Source organism: Eleginops maclovinus, chromosome 6 (assembly GCF_036324505.1).
Source record: "Eleginops maclovinus isolate JMC-PN-2008 ecotype Puerto Natales chromosome 6, JC_Emac_rtc_rv5, whole genome shotgun sequence".
NCBI lineage: Eukaryota > Metazoa > Chordata > Actinopteri > Perciformes > Eleginopidae > Eleginops > Eleginops maclovinus.
In genome coordinates this window covers 13,160,315-13,177,315 of record NC_086354.1, presented here as the reverse complement: position 1 = coordinate 13,177,315, position 17,001 = coordinate 13,160,315, and the positions used below count along the sequence as shown (strand labels likewise).

Here is a 17,001-nt window from a genome sequence, read left to right as displayed (position 1 = left end):
CAGTGTGCGTCAGTTTATAAGTAACTAATTTTCTGTGGCATTCATTGCACACCTTAAACCCCTGAGACACAACCTTGGTTATCTAATCGAAATCAGGCTGGTGTCTTGTTACCTTAGATTATCTCCATAAGTAAAATAGAATGTGTATTGCCCTCTCTTTGCAACAAGCAAAAACACCATAGTTGAGTTTCTATTCTCTGAATTTAAACAAATTGTAACACATTCCTGACGAAGACCTCCTTTTAGGTTTCGACAGTTTTAAAGAGCTCTAATATTTGTTTTGTGCCACCCTGTCTGTTGACAGATACCGCCAGGGCTTCAGGAATGTCACAATATTGTCTTATCACTCTTTCCCACCTGTTTTATAGAGTTCACTGATAGCTTTAACTAAACATGGTGTAGCAGAATCTTCTTTAAGCCTTTTTACAACACTTTTCAGAAACAATGCTTGTTTTGTTATTTTCTCGACAGTGGATTGCAAAAGTTGCCGTTCCTAATTGTTCATCTTTTTCTCTCTGATCTTTGCGTTAAGTGTTAACAATTCAGAGACTTAGCTTTGCAAAGAAAGGTATCTCTGAAAAGAACACAATAGCAAATATATTTTTATCAAAAGATATCTTGGAAATGTCTAAAAGGACTGATGTTTGAAGCCAAATATGAACAACACAACAGAAAGGATCCATTGTGGGCACAGCAGTTAGTTCCTGTTTTCATCATATAATCAAACACATTGATGTTCTTAATATTATACACCCATAAAACGTTATCATTAGCTATGGAAAAAAAGTACCTTTAACAAATCAACGTATTATAATTATAACTTTTACATTAAATTACATTTGTGAGAAGTCCTTAGTTGACATTGCACTCTTTGGTCAGATTTTTTGTCTTGCATAACTTTGTTTTAACCAACTCTTTTATTTTCCGTTAACTTGGTGTCAATGCTTTTTATGACCTAGCAACAGTAACACGGACCTTGCCTATCACTATTTGCTGTGTACTATGTCAGCTGCTTCCGTCTTTTGGAATATGTCACAACCTACTCCTACCCCTTCATGCCTTCCTGTACTCCCGTCCTCTTTCTCCACCCACTCGTTACCTGGTAAGGTGGGGGGATATAAATGCTTTAAAACCTGTTCCTTCCTCCTGAGAACAACACAAGAGGGCCCACACCTCTGTGCTAAAGGGTCACATAAACTACACTTCCACAGAGAGGCTCCAAAATAGTTACTCCTCATCATTTATTCTTCTAACTCATCAAAGACAGAGAGAGTATTAGTAACAGGAGAGCAGCTGGGAGGTTGCCGTTAAGAGATCAGCCATGCTTGGAGGCATCCTCAAAGATTTGTTGGTCACAGTGACTCTACTTCTTCTAACTCAGACATGGACTCAGTGCAGGTGGGTGTCAAGACTGCCAAAATATGACTGATGTGTTATTTAAAATAGTGGTATACTGGTTTTATTGAGTGAATATAATTTAGACTTTTGCTCAAGTTACTATTTAACAATCTCAATATGTGAATAACTTGTGGCAAAGAACAAAGGGAATGAATATTCAAATTGTTTTTCTATTTCAGGGCTGAAATTGACTTTCCATTAGTTACTTTACCTGATTGGAAGAAAAATTCAGGTATGAAGTTTTTACCATTTGTAAGACTTGTGGATACTCGTTGCAATGTAAGAAATAAATGGGAAAAAAAAAATCACATACTGACGCAAAATAATATTTGACTCATTGTTCTTCTTTCATAGAGTACTTTACACAATGTTCCTACGACGGACATAACAATCAGATTTGCGACTGGACCCAACAAAGAACAGGTACAGACAAACGTTTAAAGAGCACATTTACTGTAAATATGAAAACAAAATGTGTTTTTATTATTATTTAGGGAGGTTACAGTGAAGTTAAGTAAGAGTTCACTTTGACAGTAAGCGTCTGTGACTGCAGTTACCTCACCCTTTTGAAGAGGATTTTGAACATCAGTCCACAGTTCTGCTATAATCTACAGGCGGGCTGTGACGGTGTGTCTGTACCTCGCTGCGTATCACTAATTGATCTGAAGCAGGCTCATAATCTTTTATAGCCTGGTGTTCTCCCAGGGGCAGTCAAAGATGAGGGCCTGCACTTAAGTTTCAAAATTAGCACAAAACACTCTAAACTGCAATTCTGCATTTAATGATTATTGCACCACAACAGATGTACTTGGTTTTTTTTATTACAATAACAGAGACGAGGGAATGGTTTGCTATTTTGTTATGTGATTAAACTTATGATCCGATATAAAAGCTCAATCCTAAACTGCGTGCTTGAAAATATATTTCACCATTTTACTTGAGTGGTGTGAAGGGAATGGAGAGGCCATTGTCATTGAATTTGTATTTTAGAAGGTGTGGCATTGGAAGGATTAAAAATGGAGTTTGGTCCCTTTTTATTATGTGGATAAAAGCAGCAACTGATTTCACTTTCTTATGGTCCTTTTCGCCTGCAGAGTATGTGACTATTTTAGAGAGCGGTCCACTGGTGCTGAAGGGTGAAGCCTGTCTAGAGTTTTGGTACTTAGCCCCTGCTGCAGCCTATGGGATAACACTCCGCACCCTGCTGAAGAGCAGCACGGGCCTGAGAGAAATCTGGACCTCACCTGTCCTCCCCAGGGATTCCTGGAGACAAGTGTTTGTCCCCTTGAACATCATCGAACCAGGGACTCGGGTAAAATATCCTTACCACATGTATAAAATAAACAGTATTGGTGAATCAAAATATAGTACTCTTTAATTAAAAAGACAATGTGCTTCTGTATCAGGTTGTAATCGAAGCAGTTTCCACCGAGGGACAGTTCGCATTTAACCGTCTAGGTGTAAGAAGAGGCTCTTGTGGTAAATATAAATATATTTTTTATATTGAAACAAAAACAGCCAACCTTTGATTCCTATGATAAAACGCAATCCTGCTATATTCAGCTATGTATGGTGATAACAATGTTTATGCAAAACTTAAACCAATACTGTCATAATACTTGTCAGCTTGGTGTCACTGAAACAGCAAAAGGTTCTATTTCACAAAACTCTTCTTCTAAAGCTTTAAGATATACTGTTTGAACTTATTATAAGGCAGTAGGAATATTTTATTTATAATTAGGTATCAGTTACAAATTTTGTATATGTTTAATAACTGTGATCATTAAGAAGAATCCACATACTGTATGTACAGTTACTATTCAGTTATTCCTAGCCAGATGGTGTTGTGATTATAATGTGATTGTTTACTCGGTCACATCCCCCACAGGACAACAGTGTGAGTCTAACACAGAGTTTTGGACAGATGAGTCCACCCGCTGCCTCTGTTCTGGGGGCCAGCTCTCCTGCTCTCACACTCAGTGCCCTAAGGGCCAAATCTGCGGTCCTCAAATAGAAAGCTCCGTTGGGATTCCCGCCTCTGGGATATGCACTATACACAGTCACACAGACTGCAGCACTTTTGATGGAGTGCTCTTCCGCTTCATGGCCTCCTGCACCTACACGCTGGCTAAGACCTGCTCACCCTCTGAGACTCTGCCATTGTTCAGTGTGGAAGTAGTGAATGAGCACAAGAGGAACTCATCGCTGCCAACTGTTCAGGAGGTTATTGTGGAAATTGGGAACTTCACAGTGTCCCTGCTGAAAAGGCAAACACACCGCATTGTGGTGAGTAACTTTAAAAGAGAAGATAGATATTTAGGAAGACATGACTGTGATCAAATGCTGATGTTTAGTTTATTTTAAAATCAGAGGACTCAGCTTTTTATTATTGTGTTTATCATCACCCACTTGGGGTAAATAATATATTTTCCTTTAAACTGTACACTATTCTCACCCCTCTTGGTGTCATAAATACTAAGAACTACCTGTACCATCAACTTCAGGTTGGTGGCACCTTTCCATTCTGGGGTAGTGAGTTTTGAGCTAGGTAATGTACTGAAACGAGCAGCTCCCCTATCTGCAGCCAACTGTACTGATAAACTGGGTTTATTGTAGTGTAAGTGCAGAGTTTAATGGCATAATGTCCCGGACTTATCTGTCTTATCAATTCCTATAATGGTGCTTCTTATGCTAACTGCGAGATAAAGTCAGTCTATATTGCTGCTGACAGTCAGTAAGGAAGTCTAAAACTTTTACTTTCCTTCAGGTTAATGGTGTCTGGAAAAAGCTTCCACTGAGACTTAACAATGGATCTGTCAAAGTCAAGAGCAATCCCGTTGCTGTTGAACTGGAAACCAGTTTTGGTCTCTCCGTCTCATATGACAACAGTGGTGCTGTCCAAGTCACTCTGCCATCCACTTACTCTGACCAAGTCTGTGGCTTGTGTGGAAACTATAACCACCTGAGAGAAGATGACTTCAGAAAGCCAGATGGAACAAATGCCCATGATGCTACAGCTTTGGCTGAGAGCTGGCGGACTGGGCAAAGCACCTCCTCCTGTGATACCATTCTAGTACCACATCAGTGTGACCCACTAGAGGAGGCTGAGTATGCCAGTGAGCTTTATTGTGGAGGCCTCCTCTCTAGCACCGGGCCCTTTGCTGGCTGCCTATCAGTTCTGGGGGCAGAGAGCTACTTCAGGGCCTGTGTGGTCGGCATGTGTTCCACCCACGGTGACACAGCAGTACTATGTGAGACATTCCAGATTTACAGTGATATCTGCCAGGAGGCTGGAGTCAACATTCCTATATTGAGGAACTCTACACTCTGCCGTATGTTTCTTTATTTTAATAAGCCATTTCGTGACCCACTGATAAAAATAATAACAAAAATAGTTAGGAATAATAACTACAACAACAGTTCAAGCCCTCTCCTCTTTTCTTTGACCCCCACTTCAGCCCTTCAGTGTGGTGAAAACAGCCATTATAACTCATGTGCTGATGGCTGTCCCGAGATGTGCTCCAGTTTGGATGTAGTTGGCTCTTGCGGAAGCTGTGAGGAAAGATGCGAGTGTGACTCTGGCTTTAAACTCAGTAGGGGAAAGTGTGTCGCAGCAGAGGACTGTGGGTGCTGGTATAATGGAAAACACTATGAGGTAAGTAATGTAGATGAACAGGGAACAATTTGAAATGAACATTTTAACTTCCACAGTGCTATAATTTAATCACTCATCTCTGTTTTGCCTACAGAAAGAAGCAACGTTCTCGAAAGGAGAGTGTGAGCAGCAGTGTCAGTGCATGGGTAAAAATGAGGTTCAGTGCACCACAATGCACTGCTCAGCCAATGAGGTCTGTAAAGTCAAGGAGGGGGTCAAAGGCTGCTTTCCTTTCGAACCTGCCACCTGCAGTGTGTATGGTGACCCACACTATATAACCTTTGATGGGATGGCATATGACTTTCAAGGGGGCTGCAGTTACACGCTGACTACCACGTGCGGAGGAGAAAGCTCAGTGCAGTTCACTGTGATTGGACACAACATGCATCTAGGCCATACGAACTCCACTCCATCCAAGCTGCAAGCTGTGGATCTCCAAGTTGACGATTTATACGTCACACTGAATCAGAGCGGGGAGGTCTATGTAAGCACGAAAACTTCTTGGATTTATCTACATATCACACTATCCCAACTTTGTTATATAACTGGGTTAATAGAACGGAGGCTGCATGTATGCACATGTGTTCCAGTTCATGAAAATGTGACTCATGCCTTGTAAAGGTCCTTATTGGATATAGAGAGTGCTTGTTCTGTTGTATTTACTGTACTTTCTTGATTACCAGAGCTAACAACTGTACAATCATCACACCCATTTTTATATGGTGTGTTTATTACTCTATGTAAAGTCATTAGGGGAAGTAACTGGTTAGGGTTTAGAATACACAAACTACTAGCTGACCTACTTTCCTTTGCCCTGAAAAAATAGTTGGTAGTTAAAAGGCTGCACTTAATATCCCAATAAAAATAAAATAGTGCTGTGTTTTTATGTAAGATGTTCTTAATAAACTCAGTTCTCAAAAATAAATATAACAAATAATAAATGTTCCTCTTTTTAGGTCAATAAAAGCAAAGTTCGACTCCCCTATTCCACCAATGGATCGTATGGCTCAGTATGGGTCTACCTAAAGAACAATTATATCATCTTGGAAACAACCTTTGGCCTAAGAATGATCATAGATGCAAAGAACAGACTCTTCCTCCACGTTGATGAACGCTACAAGTATGAACTTTGTGGACTGTGTGGCACTTTCTCTGGACGTCAGGATGATGACTTCGTAACACCAGGGGGCCAAAATGCAACTGGGCCATTTGAGTTTGGTGACAGTTGGAAGTTGCCAGGCAATAACGAGTAAGCTATTCTTGTCATATGGTATCTGTTCACGTTTTAGTGGAAATCACATGAATGTTGAAGTTGTAATACATCCAAAAGGAAAAAACAAGACATACCATCTCAAAAGAAGGTGAAAAGGAAAGGGTTTTAGCCACACTAGCTGTGTGGCATTAATTGTATTTCCATACTGACATGCTAAACTAAGATCAAATACATGGAAAACTTTATACCTTCTACTCAGGTTAGCATAAACCCCTGCTGGGCCAAAGTACTGACATTTCAGGCAATTCCTCTGTTTAGAGGTAGTTGTTTGTTCTTTACAAATAGGTAATTGCCATTAGTTCTCAAACAATAACATTTTCCCAACATAAATAATATTAATAAACCTTATCAATGTAACTTCTTTTTCAAAGAAATATCGCTATATCATTGTCTAACCTTTCTCGTTCAGGTGTGTTTCCCACCCAGAGGATCCCAGACTATGTAATGATGACGAGGAGAATGAGGCCTACAATGAGTGTTACACCCTACTAGGGGACGCTTTCAAGCCCTGCCATGAAACAATTCACCCAAGCATTTACCTCAGCAGTTGTGTGTATGACTACTGTGCCACACGTGGTGACCGACACACACTTTGTGAATCTCTTAAGTCCTATGCAGTGGCATGCCAGGTTGCAGGAGTGGAGATACCCCATTGGCAGATAGACACAGCCTGTGGTGAGTGTTTAGGTCAGAAATTAGGATAGGGATGGTGTGATTACTTTATAGTGTGATTACTTTGTGATTATGTCTAATGATATTTAGTTGGGATTACATTTTGTTAACAAAAGTGTGTAATCTAAAGACATTTAAGATTAGAGGAAGTAGAATATCTACTACGGGGCCAAAAAGGCCAAGGAGGTGAACTTTTTTTTTCTTTGTTTGTTTGTTTGTTTGTTTTGCTTTTTGTTGTGTTGTCCCTATTTCAGATGACCTCACACCTACTACAACTCTTCCACCACCTACAACCCCTACTTCTACACCAGATCATACTTGTAAGATCATTCAGGGTCGGGAATCTTTTTTGTTGCTGGTTTGGATAATCAATGGCAAAATCAAATTCATAATGAATCACTTCGAAACCAACTTTAAGATTCACTTTGCTTGCCTTATAAAAATATACAGCATTTTAATGCATATTTCTATAGGCATAATTTGGATTGACCTTGGTATATTTATTTACCGACAGGATGAAATCATGTTCTCTTGGACAACGTGTTTTTAACTACAATTATACTTTTCATAATGGTATGTTCCTACGCATAATACGCTCGTAACACCTCTCCTTTTGATCTTGTTTATATGATTTTTCATAGTCTGTCCCATAAACTGTGACTTTGAAAAAAACCTTTGTGGGTGGGAGCAGCTTGTGCAGGACAGTTTTGATTGGACAAGACATTCTGGACCCACACCATCAAGCTTAACTGGCCCAAACCATGACCACACCACTGGAGGTAAAATCTAATATCAGGCTGCAATATCACATCTGTAAAGTTGCTGCATTGATTTTAATCATGCATGTTTCTAATGTTAATTTTGACTTTTCTGTAGCTGGTTTCTACATGTATATTGACGGAAGAAGTGTAACCCATGGAGATTCAGCTCGTCTATGGAGCTCAATGTGCCATTATGAGGGACCACTCTGTCTGCACTTCTGGTACCATATGTATGGTTCAGCTACAGCCATGGCCCTTAATATCTACCTGCTGAAAGACAATAAAGCTACTAAACTATGGTCCACGATGAACAACCAAGGACCAGAATGGCATCTAGGATATGCTGATATCAGAGTGTCTGGTCCATTCCAAGTAAGTCTGACACATTACAGACAAAACATTGGCCGAACAGATGCTATTATTGTAGTTATATATTAAAACATTCCTCTACATCTTTTAGATTTTAGTGGAGGGAATTCGAGGTTCCGATGCTAAATCAGATGTGGCCATCGATGACATTTCCATGAACTTTGGCTCATGCTCAGGTGACGTTCCTAAACAAAACATTTTAAATTTGACTAAATATATATGAATTGAGGATACAATGACATTTTTAATGCTACAGTACAAATAAATTCTATTATCTATAATGCCAATAATAACTACCAATAATGTCTTCGTTTAGGTAGCGTCCCTGGCCTGGTTAGTGGAACTGTATTTCCCTCTTCATCTGCACAAGTCCTCCCCTCACACCCAAGTAAGTGCACAGGAAGCTTTATGTTATGGGCTAACTGTTTTCTACATAAGAAAGCTGATGTGTGGTTAGAAATTAACATGTTTGTCTAGTGGATGTGTAATATCTGATTGTTAAAGTTTTTCTAAACTTTCAGGAAGTTGCAAAGGTCCTCAATACTTAGTTCCCATTCATATTTGCAAATGTTTCCCTTACAGTTTGCAATATAGACTGTAGCTTCGACAGCAGTCTTTGTAGCTGGAGTCAGATGATCACAGATGCTTTTGACTGGACATGGCAAAGTGGTTCCACCCCCACTCTGATGACTGGGCCCTCTGCTGACCACACTGGTGGTAGTGCACCCTTTTTCTATCTAATATTATAAATGAGCACAGTTAATACACAGAGGTATGGAAAATATCTATCTCACCATAGAAAGTGTACGTGAACATTTTGATCATTTTACTTCTAATTTTTAGATGGTCGTTATCTTTACATCGAGTCCAACAGCGCATCACATGGTGACACAGCTCGTCTCATCAGCTCTGAGTGTTCTGACTCTGGCCCTCAGTGTCTGCAGTTCTGGTACCATATGTACGGCTCGGCAGATACAATGGGCCTCCATGTTTACCTGCTCCAGGACAGACTAGCAGAAGCAGTTTTTTGGAAGACTAATGACCAGGGAAATATGTGGCAAAGAGCTCAGGTGGACATCAGAACAGCTGGAGCTTTCCAGGTGCAGAATCTTCCACCAAGCACTCAAATGATTGAAATATTATCAGCCAACAATGTTGTAAGTACATTTTAACAATAAAAGACTGCAAAATAATAACAAATCCCTTTTCCCTGACTTAGATCATCATTGAGGGACGTAGAGGGTCCAATGAAGAGTCTGATTTGGCAATAGATGATGTAAAGCTTTATCGTGGTCGATGCTCTGGTAAAACAAACATGCACAGTGAATAAATACCACTACCTTGTCATGTAATATTCTTCTAAAGGCTGTGTAGCATGGCTGTGTGGCTGTGATCATGTTTTAAATAAACTGTTGCAGATCTGAGTGGGGTTGACGTAACAAGTCCTCCCAAACCTAATGGAAGCACAGCTTCTCCAAGTGTCGTTGTGCCAACCACTGCAGATCCAGAGCCCCCTCTGGTCAATGTGACTGCTCAGCCCCCTGTTACAACTCAGCCCCCTGTTACAGCTCAGCCCCCTGCAGCAAATGTTACCATACCTCCAGTAGTGGAAGCAACAACCGACTTCAATAAGGACAACGTTACTGAAGCTCCAGATAACAGACACCCAGGTACGGTTCTCATTCCACAGCAGCACTTTGTAACACTGGTTGTCTGGACTGTTATTCTTTTCTGTGATTTCCAGTGAATTAAAGATATCTTTGACTTGTGTGTGTAGTATGCCAACTCGACTGCAACTATGAACGAGATCTATGTCAGTGGACTCAACTTCTTACGGATGTTATCGATTGGACACGGCATAGTGGCTCCACTCCAACTATAATGACTGGGCCTTCTTCAGATCACACCACCGGAGGTAATTAGCTTTCTCACACAAGCCATGTAACATTTGTACTGTACTGTCTGCACACACTTTTCCAGTTTCAGTCACAGTCACGAGGGGAAAAGACATTTTGGTTGTTGAAAAAGTTCTTCCTCGTTCAACCAGAATTGTAGTCAGGCTATGAGTTCCTGGTATACTGTTTTACATAAAGATAAGATATATTGCCTTTAATATCCTGAGGGTTGGCAATTAAGAAATGTTTTGCATTTCAGGGTTTTTAGGACATTTGCATTGTCAACATTTGGCAACCATTACAGTTGCAACTTGATAAACCATGAATTTATAAGATTATCTAAGAAAACTTTATAGTATGCACTGCAATTTTTTTTTTTACTTCCAATCTCTTCTGTACTTAACCAGGTGGCCACTATATTTACATCGAAGCCAACAGCGCATCACATGGTGACACAGCTCGTCTGATTAGCTCTGAGTGTTCTGACTCTGGTCCTCAGTGTCTGCAGTTCTGGTACCACATGTACGGTTCAGCAGATACAATGGGCCTCAATGTTTACCTGCTCCAGAATAGATTAGCTGATGCTGTTTGGTGGAAGAGAAATGACCACGGAAATATGTGGCACCTGGCTCAGGTGGACTTGGCAACATCTGGAGCTTTCCAGGTAAAATGTTATTCTCCTCATCTGACTAATGTTAAAAACTTGCAGAGCAAAAAACTAAAGATGTAGTACTGAAACAATGTGAAATCTATTTCAGGTTATATTTGAGGGGCGAATAGGTTCCACTGATCAGTCTGATGTTGCCATAGATGATGTATCACTTCATCGTGGGCACTGCAGAGGTAAAAATGTTCTCTTGCTGACATTCAATTTTGTCCACGCACAACTCTGAATGTTACTGACTTGTTTGTGAAATGTCATTACAGACCTAGCTCAACCAACAACTCCTGCTTCCACAACCTCCAACCCAGTTGCAACAGAGCTTCCACCAGAGAATAATTCAACACAACCAGCATCAACAACTACCTTCACAACAACAATTCCCACAACTACCTTCACAACAACAATCCCCACAACAACAGTAGCTCCAACTGCTTGTGATACACAATCCCCTACGAAGCCAGAAACAACAACAACGCCACAGTTTCCAACAACCTCCACACCAGCAGAAACTACCACAACTGGACCTCAAACTACAGCTAGACCCAACCCACCGACAACAGAGCACCCAGGTATTGAACCCTCAGATCAACCAGAACCTGAAATTACAGAAAACCCACAAACAACAGCAGGACAAGAGCAACCTGTTACGTCTACTACAGTAAGACCTCATCCACCAACAACAGAAAGTCAAAAACCTACAGATAAACCACAACCTCCTACTGAAACTCTACCACAGCCAGAAACAACAGCTACACCACGGCCACCACAAACAACAGTTACACCACAACCACCAACCACAGCTACATCACAGCCACCACCAACAACAGTTACACCACAACCACCAACCACAGCTACACCACAGCCACCACAAACAACAGTTACACCACAACCACCAACCACAGCTACATCACAGCCACCACCAACAACAGTTACACCACAACCACCAACCACAGCTACATCACAGCCACCACCAACAACAGTTAAACCACAACCAACAACAACAGCTACACCACAGCCACCACAAACAACAGTTAAACCACAACCACCAACCACAGCTACACCACAGCCACCACAAACAACAGTTAAACCACAACCACCAACCACAGCTACATCACAGCCACCCTAACAACGGTTAAACCACACCAAACCACAGCTACACCACAGCCACCACAAACAACAGTTAAACCACCAACCACAGCTACACCAAAGCCACCACAAACAACAGTTAAACCACACCAGAACCACAGCTACACCAAAGCCACCACAAACAACAGTTAAACCACAACCACCAACCACAGCTACACCACAGCCACCACAAACTACAGTTAAACCACAGCCAGAAACCACAGCTACACCACAGCCACCACAAACAACAGTTAAACCACAGCCAGCAACCACAACTACACCACAGCCACCACAAACAACAGTTAAACCACCAACCACAGCTACACCAAAGCCACCACAAACAACAGTTAAACCACCAACCACAGCTACACCACAGCCACCACAAACAACAGTTAAACCACAGCCAGAAACCACAACTACACCACAGCCACACAAACAACAGTTAACCACAACCACCACAAACAACAGTTAAACCACAGCCAGAAACCACAGCTACACCACAGCCACCACAAACAACAGTTAAACCACAACCACCACAAACAACAGTTAAACCACAGCCAGAAACCACAGCTACACCACAGCCACCACAAACAACAGTTACACCACCAACCACAGCTACACCACAGCCACCACAAACAACAGTTAAACCACAGCCAGAAAACACAGCTACATCACAGCCACCATCAACAACAGTTAAACCACCAACCACAGCTACACCACAGCCACCACAAACAACAGTTACACCACAACCAACAACAACAGCTACACCACAGCCACCACAAACTACAGTTAATCCACAACCACCAACCACAGCAGGACCACAACCTACAACAACTTATAAACCGCATTCGACAACAGTTAAACCACCAACCACAGCTACACCACAGCCACCACAAACTACAGCTACACCATCATCAGCAACAACAACTGCGAGACCACAACCACCAATTACACCTGTACCAAGTAAGTTAAAAGTATTTCCGTGCATACATGGATTGGGTATAATATATACTTTACACCTCACAAGTTAAGCAGCAGTGACAGCTGAGGATTTGGCCATGTTCATAATGTGTTGAAATGTCACCTTCTCCTAGTCTGTTTAACAGAAAAAACATTATTTAAACAAAAACACTTTAGATGAGAACAACGTGTTGAAAGCACATGATTATCTAGATGAATTTGTTGAAATAAAGCACTATTGTAAGTGCTTGTGAAATGTGGTTTTGACTTACCACTCAGCTCCGATTGTATTAACCTTTGTATTGACCTTTTGTGGTTATTTTAAGCTTGTGACTATACACTCTTTCTCTTTAGCACCCTCTTGTCCAGAGAACAGTCACTACACCACTTGTATCCCTACCTGCAGTCCAACCTGCACACACCTGAATGGTCCACCACATTGCACTGAAGATGAGGGTTGTGTGCAGGGATGTGTATGTGATGAAGGCTTTGTTCAGAAAAAGAGGGTTTGTGTGCCGATCCAACAATGTGGATGTGTGGACAGGAATGGCACCAAATATGATGTGAGTGACAGAATAGCTCTTCATCAAAGTTACAAGTCTTTTACAGCATCAAATTCTTACAGCTACTTTTTTTTTTGTCAGTTCTCTGATGTGTGGTACACCAATCACTGCAGTCAGAAATGTGAATGTGAGAAAGACCATGGTGTGGGTAAGATTGACTGCGATGATAAAGATGAGTGCGATGGAAATGCTGTTTGCCTTCAAAATGATGAAGGGAATTATTACTGCCAGTCTACAGGTACTGCAACTGTCACCATTTAACTCTTTTAAATTGTGATGTATCCAAACCATGTTACACCTTGTGAAATCATTTATGCATTTCTTCACAGGCTTCAGTGAGTGCACTATCAGGGAAGACCCTGAATACAGAACATTTGATAAAATGAAACATGACTTTGAGGGTGACCATTCATATGTGCTGGTCCAGACCAACAACTTGCCAAATAACCTTCCACATGTCTACATCGAGAGCATCAATACCGTACAGGATGAGGATGATAGTCATGAACATGAAGACAGCAGCAGTGAAGAAGACCACAGTCGCAGAGTTAGGGATGATGATGAAGATGACCATGATAATGACCATGATGATGATGATGATGATGATAGCAAACATGATCACTCAAGTGAAGAGGACAAGGAGCACCACAGCTTACAAGAGCTTAAGATCAGAGTGTATGATCATACTGTGCTATTAAAGAAGAACCGGAGGCTGGTTGTAAGTGTCAACAACATTTCTAACAACATTATGTTTCCATGTCATTGTACTATGGCTCCTTCTTAGTTGGTACAGTAGGATAATATCATTATATTCGTGCGAGCCCAGAGACGTGTGAAAGTGCTGAGTGGAATAACCAGTGTTTCTTGTTAAATAAGCATAAGGGGAATTGACGCATGCAGAATTTTGCTCTGTTATATGATGTTTCTCTTGGCACTGCTATAAAGGCATTTGCAATGGCTGATGGAAAAAAATGCTACAAAGTGTGGCGCTCATAAACAGTGCTATGGCCAGTTGCACTAAACTCAGCACAAATGAGTGTGATAATAATGTTATTTTTGGTAAAAAAAAGTTCTGCAGAAATGCATTGGAATGAAATTGAGCTTCAAGGACAGGGGCTGCTTGAAAAGTGATTACTATAAATTATCCTGACAGAGATGTAAGTTAAGGTTGAAAATAACCATTTTGTGGGGACTATGAATGTTTGTATCAAATATTGTTGTCAATCTATCCAACAGCTGTCGAGATTGTTCAGTCTCAACAACATCACTACAGTCATGCTGACCAGAATGGCTATAATATGCTAAAACTGTTTACTAAAATATGATAAGTTTCATTGGGACATACCCCTCTCTTTCCTCCTCCAGGTGGATGGAAGGATAACCGATACTCCTGCCTCACCGACTGCTGGGCTAAAAATCTGGGAACATTCATCTCGCATCTACCTAAAGACCGACTTTGGCCTCTTGGTGGAGTTTGATGGCAAGGGCAAAGCAGGTAACTAATCATTAAACAACTATTATAGAATTAGCAGGAGCTGTGGGATTTAAAGAAGTCATCAACAAATCCTTAAATCACAATTCATATTTTCATACATTGTCAATTCATGAGTAATTCTGTTCTGGAAGAGAGTAAAGACTTAATAAGGTAACGCTTTATTGTTGATGTTGTTTCTGCAGGTATCATTCTACCCCGCATGTATAAAAGGAAGGTTGGGGGCCTGTGTGGGAACTTTGACGGTAAAAAAGAGAATGACATGATGAAGCCAGATGGTACCAGGGCCAAGAATACTCAGGAGTTTGGAGAGAGCTGGAGAGTTTGAAAAACAGGTGGACGTTGGGATAAGGCATGGTACATAAAAATACTCTGTGGAAATGTTGACCACTAGTTGTAACTCAAGCTCAAGTTGATTAATTATTAAATAAGAATTTCTTCTTTTCGAAGAAGAAGAAATCCTTGTATTCTGCATGATATCTCAGATTTGTTCTCTGTGTCATTACAAAGCATACTAATAATGTTCTTACAGGGGTTCATATTCAATGTATAGTTAATGTATGATTAAAAAAATATGTATCAATATCCAATATTGTTGGAAAGACACTTTATGTAACTTTTACCTGTTCATAATGTGTAGTTGAATGACAAATGACAAAGTACTGTGGTTACATTGGTGTAGCCTTTAGTCTAGACATTTCAGTCTCAACTGCATTCTTGACATTTATACAGTCTGTGTCTGATAATTACAGCAAGAAAAAAATATTTACACAACTTCTGTAACATGATATTATTCTTTGAGGATAAAGGCAGATGTATTTTGTGTGAAGACAATAGGATTATTATCGTCACGAGAGTATCTATAAAAAAGCTGTCGTGACACTCAGCAGCCACAGTCATGGGTCTGTTTGCATTTTGCTGCTTTGTCCTGTTGAGCTTGTTAGCTTTCTATAATGGTGAGTAAAAAACTATAATTTAATATTGAACAGTTTACCAAAGTAATGTCATGGTAAAATTGACTTAATTTGTTTGTTTTTTCAGTTTCTTGTTGATAGAAGATTAAGTATACACAGTAACAACAATTGTTTTAATCATGACCTCCTAGTTCATAGTTGTTTGACCTGATTGTATTCAGCCAAATAAATAAACAAATAAATAATTCAAATATTACATGACTCAGATGATTGTATTTTTCCCAAAAATATTGGTAGATTATTCAGAAGGTGTCTCATAAGTGCAGTTCCACCTAAAATACAAATAAATATGCTGGATCAGGTCATTGACCCTGCTTAATTGTGGTGGAAGACATGGCTGAAATCTTGTGTCGCAGTACATGTTATTTTATATCAGGTTATTTGTTTATGCAGTAATCACTTTGTAAATTCAAGAAATGGAAATTACCATACAGTACTTCATATTTCACTATTTCTAAAAAACAAATGCCTCAAATGATACACTTGAAATAAAACTTGAAATTCTTTCAAATGGAAACGTCAAGGTTTCTGAGAACAACTTAATGTGAGAAGGGTTTCAAAGTTTTTTAAATACCAGCCTGACTTTAGTCCGTGCATTTAAAAACAATAAAAAAAGAACAATTATTGACTTTTCATGCAGAATTTTCTCATCAAATCCTGAATGAATGTTTAAAGGAAAAAAAAGAACACACACTTTTATCAAATACATTTTTATAAAATGTATACATTAAGACAAAGTAATTGTATAAGAGACAAAGGAAGAGTGATCCCTTAAACAAGAATTAATTTTAGTAGGGTATGGCGTGATTTTCTCTTGACACTTCACTTCATGTTGACTTGTCTTAAAACCATCTTGGAGGAAAGATTGAACAACATCAATGGTGTTTACTGTGATATTCATGCCAGTCACCTCTTTCTTGTTAAGCAAATGCTGAACATTAATATTCCTGTTTTATATATTCCATTGAAATGACATGTCATTGTCTCTTGTGATTTTTTAGCTCAACCGGCAGCTCCAACAGGTAAAATCACCTCATACACTGTAGCCAACTACTTGCTCCCATTCCTCGAGTGACACTTAATCTGCTTCCATCTCGACTCCACAACGACCAGAGACTTTTAGCTACAGCTAATAGTATCATTATATCTACACTATACCTACATTTGTTATAGAATAAACTGTGCTATTATTCATATGCA

The 17,001-nt window shown here is 40.0% G+C and overlaps 1 protein-coding gene across 1 annotated transcript; it reads left to right on the top strand.

Annotated features, from left to right (window-relative positions):
• Positions 1 to 1,162: 1,162 nt before the first annotated feature.
• LOC134866090 (zonadhesin-like) lies at positions 1,163 to 15,997 on the top strand. Its single transcript, XM_063886041.1, is given in 30 exon segments — positions 1,163 to 1,398; positions 1,578 to 1,630; positions 1,753 to 1,821; positions 2,493 to 2,710; positions 2,805 to 2,877; positions 3,287 to 3,684; positions 4,166 to 4,730; positions 4,857 to 5,053; positions 5,148 to 5,537; positions 6,010 to 6,302; positions 6,736 to 7,001; positions 7,253 to 7,318; positions 7,640 to 7,777; positions 7,875 to 8,131; positions 8,220 to 8,304; positions 8,445 to 8,516; positions 8,711 to 8,845; positions 8,972 to 9,228; positions 9,348 to 9,432; positions 9,547 to 9,798; positions 9,906 to 10,043; positions 10,431 to 10,687; positions 10,782 to 10,866; positions 10,951 to 12,227; positions 12,304 to 12,775; positions 13,127 to 13,335; positions 13,417 to 13,573; positions 13,665 to 14,053; positions 14,701 to 14,830; positions 15,013 to 15,997. Coding segments are annotated over 30 exon segments (7,203 nt in total). The 5' UTR covers positions 1,163 to 1,321; the 3' UTR covers positions 15,156 to 15,997.
• The last annotated feature ends 1,004 nt before the right edge of the window (positions 15,998 to 17,001 follow it).